The following is a 17489-nucleotide window of genomic DNA, read 5'->3' on the forward strand; positions in this document are numbered from 1 at the left end:
TATGCTTTGTTTCGTTGTTGTGTCAGCTAGGAAAATTGTGCTTTCTTGACTACTTTGGCATGGTGTATTTTCTGTTGGGCTACACTGTGTGGTCTGACGTCTTACGTTGTATCTTGTTTTGTGCCAGATTGTTTGCCATAATGTGTGAATAGTGCTGCTTGCAATTTGTTGCTTTACACATTGTCATGCCTTGTTGGCGAGTGCTGTGTTAATGGGCGTTAGTGCATACAAAGAGAGCCCAAACTGAGGACATTCCACAAACATAAAAGCAGGACTACACTCTTGAGTCCACCGAGGATCACAGAATGTCTTAACTAACAGCATTGTCTAAGGAAGGAAAAAACATACTAACACACATTAAATGCAACTATTACTGACAATCTTCTGTGCTAATTAAAATATTTTCTGCTTGTTACTGTTTACAAATATTGCGCTGGAACAAATAAAGTCTTGCCTCTAGCTGTGTTCAGTCATCCCTTTCAAATAAGCATGGATAAAGCCAATGGGTCTCAGCTATGCAAGAGCTATGGGCTTTATCAATGTCTTTTTGCCATGTTGTACAGCACATGGCTGTGCAGCATGGGTAAAACTAAAGCTATCAAAACAGCCCTATGACACTGCCAGGACTGGTGCTGCATCATAGCGCTGTTTAATTTTCGGTGGAAGAGCGGGACAGGCAAGCATGGACGGGGAGGCGGAGTGGAGGGGGGCTGGTATGGGAAAGCAAGAACGGAGGGGTGAGGCAAAGGAGACAGCACTATGGAAAAGTGATAAGTGGAAGCAGCAGCATGTGTAAACAAGCATTTGCATTGCAATAGGTCTCGCATTTTCTTTTGCTAGAGCTATTGGCATTGTAAATTCATAACTGGACTTTTCTTGCCACATAAATTAGTCAACCCTACCTTATAATTTCATATTTTCCTGCCATATAATTCCAGCGGCCCAGCATTTAACTGAAGCATTTCCATTTACCTTCTACCTCTATCTTAAAACATACAAAATTATCATATAAACCTTTATCAGAAATAAACTTTTGGCATTAGACTATAATGCTCAAAACACCACATCAAAAATATCATTTAGGAAGGATTGGAGGGTGAAAGGAAAGAGGGAGTCAGGAGTGAAAAGGGAGAGAATAAGTGGCATAGTAACAGAGTCATGGGCCCTGGAGTAAGAAAGGAAAATGGTGGACTGCAATTTTGGTAGGAAAATACAGCAGTAATTAGAGTTGAGTGAGGTCCATAGGTCTCTGGGCCCTGGTGCCAACACACCTGTTGCACCATTGATAACTAGGTCTCAGGAGGGAAAGCGGATGGGGCAGACGAAGTGAAGCGAAAGGAATACAACAGACAAAAGGAAGAAAGAGAAGGGGTAGCAAAGAAATAAGAGAAAGAAGGGAAAGAAAGAATGAGAAAAGGAAAACACAATAAGAGGACAAATAGCGCAACCTTGTGAGAAATAAGAAAAAAGGAATGGAAGCTAGCAAATGAAAGATAAAGAGGAAAAAATAATGAAAGAAGAGTGAAAAGAAAGAGAACAACTAACATTAGAGAAAAAAAGAGAGATGGTGAGAGAAACAAGCAGCGAAAGAATGAGGCCATGTATGTATTGATACATTTCCCACAGACACAGAATGGGAAAACCCCTTTGACACTTCGGGTCCCCACAAGTAACTTGTGGCTTCCGCATACAGACCGGCAAAAGAGGGATTTATAGTAAAACGTGAATTCATAGATGTAGATAAGAAAAACACCAGAGAAAGGAAGGAAGAAAGATCTTTAAAACAAAAATGAAAGGATGCTTACAGAGTCAAAGGAAAGAGCTAATAAAAAGACAAAGAAAGTATGAAGGAAAGATAAAAAATTGTGAAAGAATGAATGTCTGATGAAAAAAGAGAGGAATGAAACAAGGAAACAAGTTTTTTCCGAGTTTGAAAGAGGAGGTAGCAAGAGGAAGAGTGAAATAAAAAAAGGTTGAGGAGAAAATAAACAGTTGAAAGAAAGAGTGAAACTGTTAATCATGTGGATTTTAAGAGATGGAAAGATAAACGTAAGGGAGAAAGAAAACATTGAGAGTAAACAGAGTAAAGGCAAGAACGGAGTGCGATAGGTGAAACAGACCCTCCCAAATAAAGATGGCAGCTAAAAATAGATTTAATTTGCTCCCTCACGTCCTCAAAAAGAAGTCGGAGTGTGGAACATCAGGGGGCACTGCAGAACAGCAGGAGGTGCATTAGCAGAGTTGTATGTGAACCCCCAATGCAGCAATAATGAGGCACCTCAGATCAGGATTGGTGGGTATAGACAGAGCTGTGTTCTGGCCCAGTGCTGGAATAAGAGAAAGGCATGAGGAATGAGACACGGAGAGTTGTGTAATTCCTAGTATTAGAATAATGGGGTGCTGCAGGTTAGGGTTGAGGTGCACTGACAGAGTTGTATGTGGGCTGCAGTACTAGAATAGTAATGGGCACACAAAGTCAGAAGTGAGGGATGTTAATGGAGCTATGTGTGGAACCTAGAATTGGCATGCCAGTGTTGCTGATTGCTAGCCTGGAGGTGCCCTGGTGAAGCTGCAAGTAGGGCTCAGTATGGGAGTGGCATTGCCTCTTAACCACAGAAGCGAGGAGTCCCGAAGAACGTGTGTCTGAGCCTTAGTACTGAGAAGAAATGTGCGCTGAATTTTAGAATTTATGGTTTCTGGCGGAGCTATGGTGGTTCCCATCAACAGTAGTGTTGGATGTTAGATTTGAGGTGCACTGGCTGAGCTGTGTTTTGCTACTTTGTGTCCAGTATTGGCTTGGTAGTAGGACTGAATATTAGAATTGAGCTGCTGTAATGGAACTGTATGTGAAAGGGGTCCCAGTATAGGAAAAGAAGTGCCCTCGCTGGGGTACAGCTGAGGTGCACTGATGGAGCTGCACCTAGTACTGGAACAGCAGAGTGTACTGATTGTAAGAACTGAGGTGTTCTGGCAGACCGCGTGTGTGTGGTTCTGGCATGGCTGAGGGGCTTGGAGTGTGTGAACTGCAGTGCCCTGATTGAGGTGCGCCCGAGGTCCCAGTACTGAAACAGCAGTGTGTACTGACTGTAAGAACTGAGGTGCTCTGGCAGACAACGTGTGTGGGGTTCTGGCATGGGCACAGCAGAGGGGCTTGGAGTATGTGAACTGAGGTTCACTTATGGAGCTGCACCTGAGGTCCCAGTACTGGAACAGCAGTGTGTACTGACTGTAAGAACTGAGGTGCTCTTGCAGACAGCGTGTGTGGGGTCTGGCATGGCTGAGGGGCTTGGAGTGTGTAAACTGAGGTGCACCAATGGAGCTATGCCTGATGTCCCAGTACTGGAACAGCAGTGTGTACTGACTGCAAGAACTGAGGTGCTCTCGCAGGCAGCATGTGTGTAATTCTGGCACGGGCACAGCTGAGGGGCTTGGAGTGTGTGAACTTAGGTGCACTGATGGAGCTGTGCCTGAGCTCCTAGTACTGGAATAGCAGTGTGTACGGACTGTGAGAACTGAAGTGCTCTGGCAGACAGCATGTGTAGGGTTCTGGCACGGTTGAGGGGCTTTGAGTGTGTGAACTGAGGTGCACTGATGGAGCTGTGTCCAAGGTCCCAGTACTCGAACAGCAGTGTGTACTGACTGTAAGAACTGAGGTCCTCTGGCAGACAGCGTGTGTAGGATTCTGGCATGGGCACAGGCCGAGGGGCTTGGAGCGTGTGAACTGAGGTGCACTTGTGGAACTGCGCGTGAGGTCCCAGTACTGGAACAACTGAGTGTACTGACTGCAAGAACTGAGGTGATCTGGCAGACATCTTGTGTTGGGTTCCTGACACTGGCACGGCTTAGGGGCTTGGAGTGTGTGAACTGCGGTGCACTTATGGAGCTGCCCCGAGGTCCCAGTACTGGAGCAGCAGAGTGCACTCACTGCAAGAATTTAGGTTCTCTGGCAGATGGCGAGTGTAGGGTTCCTGGCACTGGCACAGCTGAGGGCTTGGAATGTGTGAACTGCGGTACACAGAAGGAGCTGCACCCGAGGTTCCATTACTGGAGCAGCAGAGTCTACTGATTGCAAGAGCTGAGGTGTTTTGGTAAACAGCGTGTGTAGGGTTCATGGCACTAGCACGACTGAGGGCTTAGAGTGTGTGAACTCAGGTGCACTGATGGAGCTGCGTCCGAGGTCCCAATACTGGAGCAGCAAAGTGTAATGACTGCAAGGACTGAAGTGCTCTTGCAGACAGCGTGTTTGGGGTTCCTGTTACTGGCATGGCTAAGGGCTTGGAGTGAGTGTGAACTGAGGTGCACTGATGGAGCTGTGAGTGGGATACCAGTATGGAGCAGAATTGGGCACTGTCTTTAACGATCACGGAGCATTGGTAAAGCTAGGTGCTGAGGCTATAAGCACACAGGCAGGCACACTTGGTAAAGAATATCCAAGCCAAGGAAGGGTGGGAGCCAGGCAGCTGAGAGATGGTGCAGAGAGCCCACAAAGACCAAATGTGACCAAGATAACAGCCTGATTTATAGCCTTGTTTACATCTAAGCTCAGAGGAAGAATGCTCTGCAAATGAAAAGGGAAGCTTCCCTGGACATGAGCAGGAAACAAGTCCCCTACAGACCAGATAAAGAGAACAAAGCTTAATTGTACATTAGTTGGTCCCTGCTCCCCCACAGAAGAAGGAGGGACAAAGAGACATGACTGACCACTAGCAAGCAAGGATTTTTAAGTGACACTAAAACTAACAAATGAAATGGCTGGAAGCCCACAGAAGAAGTATACAAGAGCTTAACCTAAAAATAGCACTTTACTCAAGGTGCGATCAGGTAACGGACACCAATTAAATGTTATCAATCTGCACTTGGTACATGTACCAGAGAAAGGAATGGAATTGACACATGGCCTCTGCTGGGCCTTTAGGATGCAGCAAAGCAGAGTGACACAGACTCTTAACAAATGGTAAGCAATGGGTGGGTTACATGCCCTATATTGTTTACAATAGAGTCTTTCTAGCAAGAGCGCATGTTCATGTGCTGTCGGAGGCTCTGCTCTAAAAATGAATGAATTACATTGAAAATTAAGGAAGTCCACAGAGGCCATTTAGGATGGAACAGGTTAGCTGAGAATTAATAGATTATCATATACAGTTTTATATAGTTCCAACTTTCAATATTTATTATTTATGACTAAGTGGATGTTAGACTACAAACTGAAAAAATAACAAAGTTTGCACCACTATTCCATCTGCATGCATTGATGCACTAACAATTCAATTGGAGATTGGAGGCATATGCTCCTGGTATGTCTCTAAATACAGAACAAGATAGTTCTGTGGCAAGATATTTGTAGATACCTGGGTTCGAATTTTGGGGTTTGATTATCCCCCTCTTCTACAGCTATCTACTTTGGTTTATCAGAGGATGACATTTTGGTGAAAACGCATAAACAGAACATGTTCCTTACAGCTAAAACTGTCATCAAATCTATTATAACTTTGTAATGGAACTCTGTTTCCCCACCCACACTTCTTCAATGGCAGGAGAAAATGAACAAGATCAGACATCTCGAACGTGCCTTATTTCATTTTCATCATAAAGATTGATCAATTATGTTGCTATTATTTCCTTGTCTTAAAAGTTGTAATTATTCTGGCACATCCTCAACAAAAAAGAAACAAAAGTACTTGGAACAAGAGTTCAAAAATGATACTGGGATCCTGCTTATGAGAGCTTGATATCCAGATGGAAGAAGCCCAAATCTATGGGTCTTCCCTAAAAAGGACGAATATCCTCACTTTTCGAGGCAATATGTTTCATCAGAAGGCCACTCCTCTCTGAGGAATTGGAAAATGTACCTCACCAGAGGTAAAGTCACAGTAAATCTACGAAGAAATAAGTGTTGGGAAAGGAGGTGGAGAGCACTATGTGGCAGATTTATGGAAAGTGGTGCTGCAGTGAGTGCAGCGCCACTTTCCCTGCACCCCTTAGCTTTTACCCCTACCACCACCGTGTGTGTGCTGTACTTACAATACAGTGCACCATGGCTCAGGGTAGGGGGTAATAGCGCCATTCAAAGTCAAGCTATTGATGTACTCTGCAGGAGTAGCACCAAACTGTTGGCGCTACTTGTGCAGAGTACATAGGGGCCCATTCTAAAGGATGGAAGCCCCTTTTAACGATTGCTCTGAGCAGGCGTTAAAAGTGGCATAAAAAATGGCGCAAGGAAAGCTCATAATGGTGGAACGCCCCCTTTGCGTACATTATGCCAGGCACAGGCATGCATGCATTGCGCCACTCTGTAAATACAGCGCAGGGATTTCAGCCTTGTTCGGCCACATTAACGTAAAAAATAATGACGTTAATGTGGCACAAGGTGGCGCTAGGTGACTATAAATATGCCCCTATATTTGTCCTTCCACATCGCATGATTAAAAGCAATACATACTCTGGGAAGCTGTACAGTGCAGGACGAAGAACTCAGAGACCAAAATCACATAATTCCAGTGACCCTAGTAATATGTGATAAGAATATTTGTGAATATTTTTTGTGAAAAATGTTGTTGTAGTGGTGATGCATTGTGTTATTTTTTGGCGATATTACTGTTGGTTTTATATTGTGTTGTACTGTGCTTGTTGTTTTTTCTTCTGTTTTGACTGCTTTGGTGTGTTGTGCCTTATTATGTTTCTGCCGTGCTGTTATTTTGTATCATCTTGTGATTTTCCATTAAAGACACCAAAAATGCTCCCACATTTCCATCTCAAAACAGAGCAGAAAGTTTCAGTACCAAACAAATGTTTACCGCACTTTAAAGTGGTAAAATAGCGCTGCTCCAGCTGTTCCCCTATTTGAGACACCGTGAGGCCATAATTGTCGCAGGGACCTTTTCTTATCTGAGCACTTTTAGTACTCACATTATGTGAACTGTCCCTTGGGCTCCACAACAGTGTGCAGTTGCGCTTTAAGGGATTCCAGATTTAAACTGTGAGACTTGACTAATGGCCTAAACCAGTGGTTCCCAACCTTTTGATTTTTGGGGACCCCCACTTTAACATTGATGGAACCCAGGGACCTCCACTGAATCATTATGGGAATCCGGGGACCCCCGCCTGAGTCTTTACTGGAAGCTGGGGACCTAATTTGTCAATATTTGTAAATATTTTTTAATTTTCTAGGCTCTCGCGTACCCCCTGAGAAGGCTTCACGGACCCCCAGGGGTCCCCGGACAACAGGTTGGGAACCACTGACCTAAACTGCTTCTGGGGGAATTTGAGTGCAGGAACATGAATATTCTGAGGCCATCGGAGAGAAGTACTCCTTAAAGTAAATTCATTTTGCAAATGTTGCATTAAGTTTGAAAATGTGTATTTTAAATGGAGATTGTTTTCTTTGTCTTTAGGAGAAAAAAGAAGATCCTCTGTATACTGAAATAGAACTCTTCAAAGGTATGTACATATTTTGATATCTAAACGTTGGATGATGTTACTTTTATTTTAGAGGCTCTTAAGCTCTTAAGTTGCTCAAGGTAGCTCGTTACAAATCCACTAATAGTAATGACAACAACAATAACAACAACAATAATAATAATGATTATTTTTACTGTTTTGGTATTGATGATAATAATAATAATAATAATCATCATCATCATCATTATCATCATTGTAGTTGTCATCTTCATCAAAGAATCATAATAAAATAACATTGCTGATGGAGATAATAATGATACTAATATAGCGGTGGCTACTTCTATTGTTACAGCTGCTACCACGCATACTAACATTCCTATTAATAATGCCAATGGTGCTTGTGTTTCAATATATCTACTTGGGAAAGCTTTTAACTCCCCGTTTGAACAGGTAGTTTCAGATTGTCAGCGCCTCAATCGCAGTCGAGCTCCGCAACACTCTCAACTGCTCCTTGGAGACGGCTACCCTCCCCGAGGACTAGAAGCACGCCGAGATCTGCCCGCTCCTGAAGAAACACATGGCTGACCCCACATATCTCAAAAACTACCACCCCATCTCGCTGCTGCCTTTCCCGGCCGAGGTTGTAGAAAAAGCCATCAATGTACAGCTCCGCAAACACATCGAGGACAATAACATCCTGGATATCTCCCAATCAGGATTCAGGACCAACATCAGCACAGGGACCGCCCACCTCGCTGCCACAGATGACATCCACTCGCTTCTTGCGGCCAAACAGCAGCCCTCATCCTACTGGACCTATCGACCACCTTCTACACAGTCTCCCATCACACCCTCTGCTCCATACTTCACGCAGCAGGCATCTGCAGCAAGGCCCTACAGTAAATATGCTCTTTCCTGCACCGGCAGAACATAAAAAGTCAGACTCCCGCCATACAAATCAGTAGCTCCTCATTGAGCCCCACACTCTTCAGCATGAACATGGCGCCACTTGCATCCATCGTTAGAAGCAACAGACTGAAAATCGTCCCTATGCTGATGACACCCAGCTGATCATCTCACTGACCGAAAACCCTACAACAGCCAAGAAGAACTTCCACAACAGAATGGAAGCCGTTGCCACCTGGATGAAGGAGAGCTGCCTCAAGCCAACTCTGACAAGACTGAGATCCTCATCCTGGGACCCCCCACATCAGCCTGGGAGGACTCCTGGTGGCTGACCACACTAGGCAGCCTCCCCACCTCTATAAATCATGCATGCAACCTCAGCTTCAACCTGGATTCATTGCTCATCATGACCCAAATCAACTCTATCACCTCTGCCTGTTTCCACACCCTCTGACTCCTCCGGAAGATGTTCAGGTGGATCCCAAACAACTGTCAAAAGACCTTAACCCACGCCCTGGTCACCAGCAGACTTGACTATGGCAAATCCCTCTACGCCAGAACCACGAAGAAGAACTTGTAAATACTACAACACATCCAGAACGTCTCCGCCTGACTCATCCTGAACGACTGCACTGCAAATCAATGGACACCTGAGAGATCTCCACTGGCTCCACATTGAGAAGAGGATCAACGACCTGGAACCCACCTACCACAACCACTGCGTATCTTTATACTCGCCCATCAGACCTCTCTGGTTCTCTCAACAGGCACTTGCCACCATACCCCGCATACGGAAGACCTCGGCTGGAGGAAGATCCTTAACCTATATCTCAGCAAAGAGCTGGAACACTCTGCCTCTCCACCTCAATTCAGGAAGGACCTTAAGACCTGGTTCTTTGACTGAAGCTCAGAGGACCAACCCCACAGCGCTTTGACACTCTTACAGGTGAGTAGTGCGCTTACAAACACTGTTGATTGATTGATTGTGGTACTGATGGACAAAGCCAACTTGGCTTGAGACATTTTAATTTTAACAAAGTGGATCAACTGAGGTTTTCTCTAAAGAGAGCCTTTTCGACAGAAATCCTTTCATTTTGTTCTGTGCTTCCTGTCTTTAATGACTCAGTTGGTTGCATAATGAGCATCATTAAAGGCAAATGATTGCGCCTTTTACTAGGATTACACAGTTCCAGTGGCAGCAGCTGAAATTTGAAAGGTGGGCATGAATTTTGAAATTAATTAGGCATAAGGGTGCATTTTCCAGCATCTATGCAAGAACGCTCAAAATAGTTGGGAAAATTCATGACTTGCTAAGCAGTCTTGATTTACTCCTCGTGGATGTGTGCTCCAAGTAAGAGGGATTGGGGTTGGAAGAAGGAGGGGCAGAGTCATAAATCGCAGAGTCTGACAGTCAACTTGACAGCAAATCTATTCTGGCTTATTTAGTTAGTTGGTGACTAAAAGGCTGCATTTTAAAATATCTTACAGAGTTAAGGCTCATGCTTCAGAGAAATTTGTGTGCCCAGCTCTTTTCAGGTATAGTATTAATAATGGTAATATAACTCTGGTGGTTAATGCACCAGCTGTAGAGAGCAGTGTTTTGCACAGTCCCAGTTTTGACTCAAAGTAGCACACAGGGTTAATATGCCTTCTGCAAAGCACACATATAAAATGCAGATCTCAGATTTGTTGTAGATAGGTAAGTAGTTTACTGTTTTTGACACTGATATCCTTGTGCTACTTGCAGTTCATAATTTACAATCCTAATATAGCACAGTGAGTTATGAACCTGAATCAAAGAATTGCATTCAAACTGCAAGGCATGGGCTCAGAATTTTTTTTTTATCAATATTTTATTTTAAGACTGCTAAAAAGGGTTTCTTTAAAAAGTAATTAAGTCTCAATAGTATAGACAAAACTAACCAACTTGTTAAGTTTTAAATCCTGACTTTGTGTTTCTCCCCACAAGCCACTCTTAACATGCAATGCCTACCAGTATGGGTGAAACGTGACTCCTGTATTGTAACCCCAGTTGCCCTATTTAGCACTTCCTGTACATTGATTTACACACTTGTATGGTTTAGTGCCTCTGTATAATGTATACAAGTGTGATATAAAGTGCTGACATCCTACGGTAGTATGAGTAATGCTATATTGGAAATAAAATACTAAGGGGGCATGGGCAAGCTGGCGACCCAGATGGCCACTCGGCTCTGAAACTCCGCAGTCATCTGCCCTAAAAGCTGTATTTTAGCAGCCATCCGTGCCCATCTTAGGTGTTGAGATGCTGACCTGTGTGCCCTGACCCTCCCCTCACACTTCACTGGGCTCCTGAGGTTGTTCAGGGCGCCCCAGCTGACTTTTGTAACTGCCGGTTGCCTCAGTCTCTTGCAATTCCCGGAGGCCATGTGGCAATAGGGGCCGCAGTGGAGTCTGGGAGACGGCTGTGGCGTGATTGGAGTGGAGCAGGCACTAGCATGTAGTTTGGGGCTCCCTCACTTCCCGTCTTCTGCTGGGACCCTCATGCTGCTGAGAGGGGGGGCGATGATCGCCCGGCAGCCCACCAGGCATCATCACTTAGCTGGGCCTGCACCATGATTGCGCAGCCTACTACACAGTGTGGCTGCTCTGTGGCCGGAGGGCTGATGTAGACTCGGGACTGCAGTGCGGTGGGCACAGCCCTGCACTGTTGAACATCATGTGACAAATGCAAACTACGGCCCCGCTGCCCCCAACGCTGTTGAAATAACATTACAGACCGCAAAGGGCTGCCTGGCACATGCAGACTGTTGTGACGCATTAAGACCCTCAACAATATGCCTGACTACTTTTCGGTGCCATATCCCTTCTTGACATCTTCCCAGCCCTTTGGCCGTGCAATTGCTCTAACCTGGGTTCCCTCAACACGCCAGAACCTTCACCTGGGCTTAGACCTTGGCCTGATCTCGTCCTGCTTGCTCCTCCTTTGAGATAGCCTGTGAAGACTCTGGATGCTGACCTTTGCACCTCCCCTTCCATTTTTTTCCGGAGTACTTACATAAACTGCATCAGCAATGGAGTGCACTGGCCCGAAGTAGAAAAAACTTGTGTTTGACCCTATTAGTGGTCCCAAGAGAACCCCTCCCAATCAGACACTGAGGATTTGTCATGCACTGATGCCGTGGATACGTCCCTCGATGGGTCCTCCACTGTTGTTTCTGAGGTTTGTGCACGTTTCAATTCTATAGACGCCGACTTCAATACCCTCAACATTTCCCTTGAACATATGAATGAGTGCCTGGACTGTCATGGTGCTCGGATTGAGGGGGTGGAGGACAGGATTTCAGGTATCGAAGATGACACTGCAGACATCAGAAAGTGCATTGACAAGGTACAGCTCATAGTTAAATCAGCTATTTCCAAAAATGAAGATCATGAAGCGCGGGCATGCCGCAACAATATACGGATCCTACCCGTGTCTGAAACTACGAACACTTGCCGCAATGATGAGTTTGTGGGGAAATTACTTACTGACCTTTTCAGTTGCCAAGACTTCATCTTCACGTTTGTGGTTGAGAGAGCCAACAGGTCGCTTGGGCCTCACCCTTCCCCGGTGCACAACCCCACCCCATCATAGCACAGCTTTTAAACTTTAGGGACAGAAATATGGCACTGCACCTTGTCCTTGAGCGAGGTCCCCTGTAGTACCAGGGTTTGGCAATTTCACTGTTTCTGGATTTCACACTGGCAGTCCAAAAGGCCCGCTTCAAACAGACTGATGTCAAGTACACCTTGAACAAGCTGGGCCTCAAATATAATATGCTCTACCTGGCATGTCTTTGAGTGGAGGTGAACGGCAAACACCTAATCTTCACCACCCCTACTGATGTGGCTCACTTTTGCAAGCAGCATAGAAACGGATGTGGTTCTTCGCCCCAGGAATCTCAGAATCAGTCGCTTAGTCCATCTGTTTCCTCTTCTCAGGCCAGCCAGCCTCAATGATACACTCTGTACAATGGAGTTTGTGTCTCCAAATGGCTCTAATGACCTTTGTTCGGATTCAGGACCACCAATTATTATAGTATTCCATATCCTCTTCTCATGTGGTATGATCTGCTTATTTGCACTTATATGACACCATTCCCTGCGATCATAATGGGCACTGACCCCTGCAGCGCTGCCACCCTCCGAGGTGTACACCGTACTGTTAATGTTTCTGTTTTGAGTTTATTCTTGATAGATTCGCCAGATGCCTTCGGCACTGGTGTGGGTGGTGGGTGGGGTTTGTTTTGATCTGTTTGGCACTTTCGTCTTAACTGTACTACTGTTAATCATCACAATTCTTGCCATGTTGGTACATATGGCTTCCCAACCTAAACACAATGGTAGCATAGACATATCTGGCATTACTTAGAACATCCAAGGCTTAAATAACCCCTGGAAAGGAAAACAAGTTCTCTCCTACCTTAACAGTCACAGTATTAAGCCTGCATTAGCCCACGAGACTCACCTATGCTCCCAAGATAACTGTCTTTATGCCTCCATATGGGGGCCTAACCAATTTTTTGTCCATTATAACTCATACTCCTATGGGGTTTGCATTTTATTCCACAAAAGCATTCCCTTTCAATGCCACAAACTACTCATTGATACGGAAGGCTGTTATATCATCGTCTCAGGTACACTTGTCGGCAGGACGGTTCTCCTAACTAATATTTATGCACCCAACATAGACAGTCCTGAATTTTCCCATGACGTATCCATGTCATTGGGTTGTGTCGACTTTATGCTCCTGGGGGCGATTTCAATATGACATGTAACCCAGCAATAGACACCACTGGTGACCCTGTAATTTCCAAGCCGCACTTGCATCACGTCTTGCACGATCTTCTTGATACTTAACAACTCTCGGATGCTTGGAGAGCCTGTCACCCCCTCGACAAAGGTACACATTTTACTCTGGATGCGTATAGATCATTGGTTTGTATTTTGAGGCTCATACTATGGATGACTGACATCACCCACCTGCCCCTGCTCCAATCTTGCTCCTGTCAAAATAACATTGTACAATCCATAACTTGGCCACACCACCAGGCAATGGTGTTTCCCAGAAACGCCCTAAACAATGCAACAGGTAGGGCCATATGTACGAACACTTTTTCCCATAGGCACAGAATGGGGAAAAACCTTTACTACATCTTGCCCTTAATTCTGAACTCTGTAAGGCTAAAAATGAATATATCACAATTAATACTTGGTCAGTGGATCGACACGCCACACTTTAGGAGGCTTTTAAGGTATATATCCGAGAAATTCATATTTCCAAACATGCTGGGGTTCTGCACAGCATTCCTACTGATCTGTCCAGGGTGGAAAGACACAGAGATATTGGTCTGAATGCAAGTGTGACCCACAAAATACGCAAATGCACAGACGTTCTGTACTCTTGCAGGAGGTCCGCTACCCTGCCGATCATGAGGTTGCCTTCCTGACCAAATATACCCAAAATCATCAATATGGAGTGGAGAAAGACTGGCTGCACTTTGGCCTGATTGTTGCACCCCAGCTACCACTCCAGTTACGTGATGGACCTCCTCACAGAGGACGGTGTGACTGTCCATAATAACGCCAGCATCACACAAACATTTTCAACTATCAACGGCTATTTACATTGCAAACTACTGGTTCCTCAGAAGCTACTGCTAAATATTTTACAGAGATGTGTGACTTACTAGGGTACACCAGCAGTTTATTAGCTACGGTTATGGCTATGTGCCTTGCTCTTCTAATGGAGCAGATAATGTCCCTAATGCAGACTGGTTTCATCCCCACCGCTCCACAGCCCTCAATTCACGCACCTTTTGTGTTGTATTGCTTCAAATTTCCCTGAGCCTCCCTCTCTGTTGTTGCCCTATTGGATGGAGCGAAGGTGTTTGATTCGCTTGTGTGGCACTTCGTGCAGGTGACCTTTGTCAAGTTAAGAATGCTTCGGGCTTTTGGGATCTAATCATGCTCCTATACACGAACCCCCTAGCACGCTTGAGAGTAAATGGTATCCTTATGGAGACCTTTCCTGTATTCAGGGGGACAAAACCCCTCCTATTCGTCATCACATTGGATCCAGTGGTCCGTCACCTACAGGAACGGCACCTGCAGAGGGGCCTTCGCTTTCAATGGGACCTACTCTTGGTATCCATGTATGCTGATGAGATACTGGTGTTCATCAGGGATCCACCCACACATCTTCGATCTATTATTTATAAAACCATATGTCGTGGGCTAGTGTCTGGCCTCTCCATCAACTGGACTACATCTGAACTGTTCCCTCTCACAGATACCACCACTCCCTGAGAGCTAGACTACCCCTTGCACTGATGCCCAGACTATGCCCGATATCTAGGAATCATAATACATAGATAGAGGGCTGAAGTTATATGTCAAAATTATGGGCCGCCATTGACAAGCTCATTACACAGGTTGAGCACTGGATTAAGTTGCTGTTATCCATACCTAACCAATAGCCATAATTAAAATGGTGGTCCTCCCGCAGTTTCCCTACCTTTTTGTTAATATTTCCATTGCATTGACTAAAAACTTTTTTGCTACTCCACACAGCCTCCTGCTGTGCCTTATTTGGGTAGGCAGATGCCCCAGAATCCGATGGGAGACACTTTTCCATATGATCGTGGCAGATTTGGAGTACATGATTTCCAGCTCTATTATTTAGTGGCAAAATGTTACTTTGCCTATGATTAATATCACCCAGAAGCCAGGCTTCCATATCTTAAGTCTAAACAACATCAAGAGCACAACACTCCTATCCTCCCCAGAAGGCCCCTGAGGGATCCCTTAGATACCCAAATCCTTGCAACGACCTGCTAGACGTGGTTGCGACTCAGGCGATATTTAGGTGATGGACCACTATGTTCTCCCAATCTGTCCCACTTTAACAATCCATGGCTCCCCCAAACCGAAGAACGCCTAGTACAGAGGACACTGGAAGCTCAATAACTACATACATTTGGAGATCCTTTCACAAATGGTAGAGCTGTAGGGCTACCTATGACTGTCCCTCCCAGGGGTCACACCACTAAGGATCACTTTATATTCCATTGCTTGCAAAGTACCCTACAGGATACTCTACACACATACCCAGAAAAACCAGCTGGTTTCCTCCCCCTGGCTTTAGTTATCACCACTGTTGACAACACCCAACTAATGTCTTGCCTATACCATACTAGCCTTACTGTGAAACCGTGGGCCAACAGAAAGCTAGGCGGGCATTCAAATACAACTTAGGCTATTCTATATCGGATAAAACATGGCAACACTGCTGCATGCAAACAAAAGTAATGTCCCTAAATCACAGACGCAAGTCATTCCTCTATAAATATCTACACTATGCCTACACCACACCTAAAGCCTTAGAGCGCCTTGACCCCACTAGATCACACCAGTGCTCCAAATGTGCTACCGATTATGTTGATTTTGCACATTAGACTGTCTTGTTCTATGTGACTATTGGCAGTGCTTAATTTGTAAATAAAAACGTGCCAGTGCCCAGAGTCCTCCTCTTAAACACGAGGCTGCTGCATTCAAATGTGCAAGCACGGAACACTGAGGCAGCGTAATCTCGGGCCTCTTCAAACCATTTAAAGCCACTTTCTGCCCCTTCAGTTCACTCTAGGAGCTTTCTGCTTTTTACCTCTGTCACGCTCTTAAGTTTTTCTCATCCTCCGTCTTTCCCATATTTGTCTTTTGCTCGCAGCAAGTGCTTGAGGCAGAAGAATAAACCCCGGCCCTCAAAAATAAGTGCCGGTGTTCAGCACCGGAAACAACAAGCACAAATTAAGCACTGACTATTGGGAAGTAGTGTTTACCTTAATATCGACCATGCTCGAACAAACGATTGACCCTGACCTCTTGATGGCCGCTACTTCTTGATTGAAAGGTTTTGCAGCTATCGCTCAATTGGTGGCCAAATGGTGTACGTAGGCCTGCATTTGGGCAGAGCCCCCACCACTGATACTTGGTTAAAAGTAATGTTGTTCTGCAACACAACCAACATGCTTTATGCTTCCCTTGAAACCCCCATCTTTCAGGCCAAAAGACATTTGGCAACCCCGCTGAGACTACCTTTTATTCCTGGAATCTGACTCTATCAATTGCTCTGACATTTGGTTTGTTAATTCATGCTATGGATGTTCCCTACTGTACCAGCTGGCAATGCTGGAGGGTATGTATGTTATTGACTATTGTTAATTGTTAATTACAATGTGATAGTCGTATACACCTGCCCTTTGCTCTGTGCAGTAATTTTTGTATTGTTTACCAAGTACAAAAAATACATTTAAAAAAAATAATAAGTGCTATTTAAATTATTTCTTAATTTCTCATACAGAAAGCGACATCTGACATACTTACAGAACATGCATTTCACTTACCTGCGGGAACTGAAAAAAGGCAAACACCTGCCTCTGGATCAGTTTCTCTTAAGTACTTGTGAAGAGAAACAAGCTGTGTGCATTTGTTTCTCTGAAATGTATTGGTATTTAGTCAGTGGTCTGCAAACTTTTTAATGTTGCACCCCCCAGGTGAAAAGAAATAGCATTGCCCCCCCCTCCAAATTTTTCAGAATTATTCTATTACATGGGCAATTGTCAAATATCTCTGGACGTATTTAAACATCGCAGTTAAGTTCTGATACGGTTTCAAAAAGCAATCAAATACATGATGCCAAACATACTATTCTGGTCAGGCAGGCCTCACTAATGTGTAAAAAGGTGAATATTAGAAGTGGGGGTGGGGGTTTTGGAGAGTATTTGGAGTCCCCTCTCTTTAAATACATACTCCCAGCTTGGATTTTAATGACAAAAAAATGATACTGATGGTCCATTACAGAGCGGTTACCTGTTGCTCGTTTGTTTCAGCTTTAAAACAAAGCTCTGTTAGCAGCATAATGCTTCTTTTGGCCAGAGCCTGGTGACCCCCCCCCCCCCCCCCCCGGGATCACTTAAGCCCACTCTTGTTAGGCTTCCTGCCAAGATGATGTTTGCACAACAGGAGGGCTGGTGGTCTTTTGCACCAATTCAGCATATTTCACTTACTACAGGCTTGATGACATTGCCGACTCATTAACTATTGCCAGATGCAGCATCCAGCTGGATCCCCCCAATTTTTCTGCAATGATGTTATTCCAAATTGTG

At 44.8% G+C, this 17489-nt stretch overlaps 1 protein-coding gene and 1 long non-coding RNA gene across 3 annotated transcripts in view; one reads left to right on the forward strand and one right to left on the reverse strand.

Moving 5' to 3' along the window:
• Positions 1-17489, reverse strand: part of LOC138294168 (uncharacterized) — a 354474-nt gene that overhangs the window by 294312 nt on the left and 42673 nt on the right. The gene's annotated exons all lie outside the window — the stretch shown is intronic.
• TNFSF4 (TNF superfamily member 4) overlaps positions 1-17489 on the forward strand; it is a 107794-nt gene that overhangs the window by 70028 nt on the left and 20277 nt on the right. For both annotated transcript variants that reach the window (XR_011203236.1, XM_069233346.1), the window contains exon 2: positions 7392-7437. Coding sequence is in view for 1 of the 2 variants with exons in the window: in XM_069233346.1 (XP_069089447.1) it covers positions 7392-7437 (46 nt within the window). In the remaining variant the exon portion in view is untranslated. The remainder of the gene's footprint in view (positions 1-7391; positions 7438-17489) is intronic.

Source organism: Pleurodeles waltl, chromosome 4_2, assembly GCF_031143425.1.
Source record: "Pleurodeles waltl isolate 20211129_DDA chromosome 4_2, aPleWal1.hap1.20221129, whole genome shotgun sequence".
In the NCBI taxonomy this organism is placed as follows: domain Eukaryota; kingdom Metazoa; phylum Chordata; class Amphibia; order Caudata; family Salamandridae; genus Pleurodeles; species Pleurodeles waltl.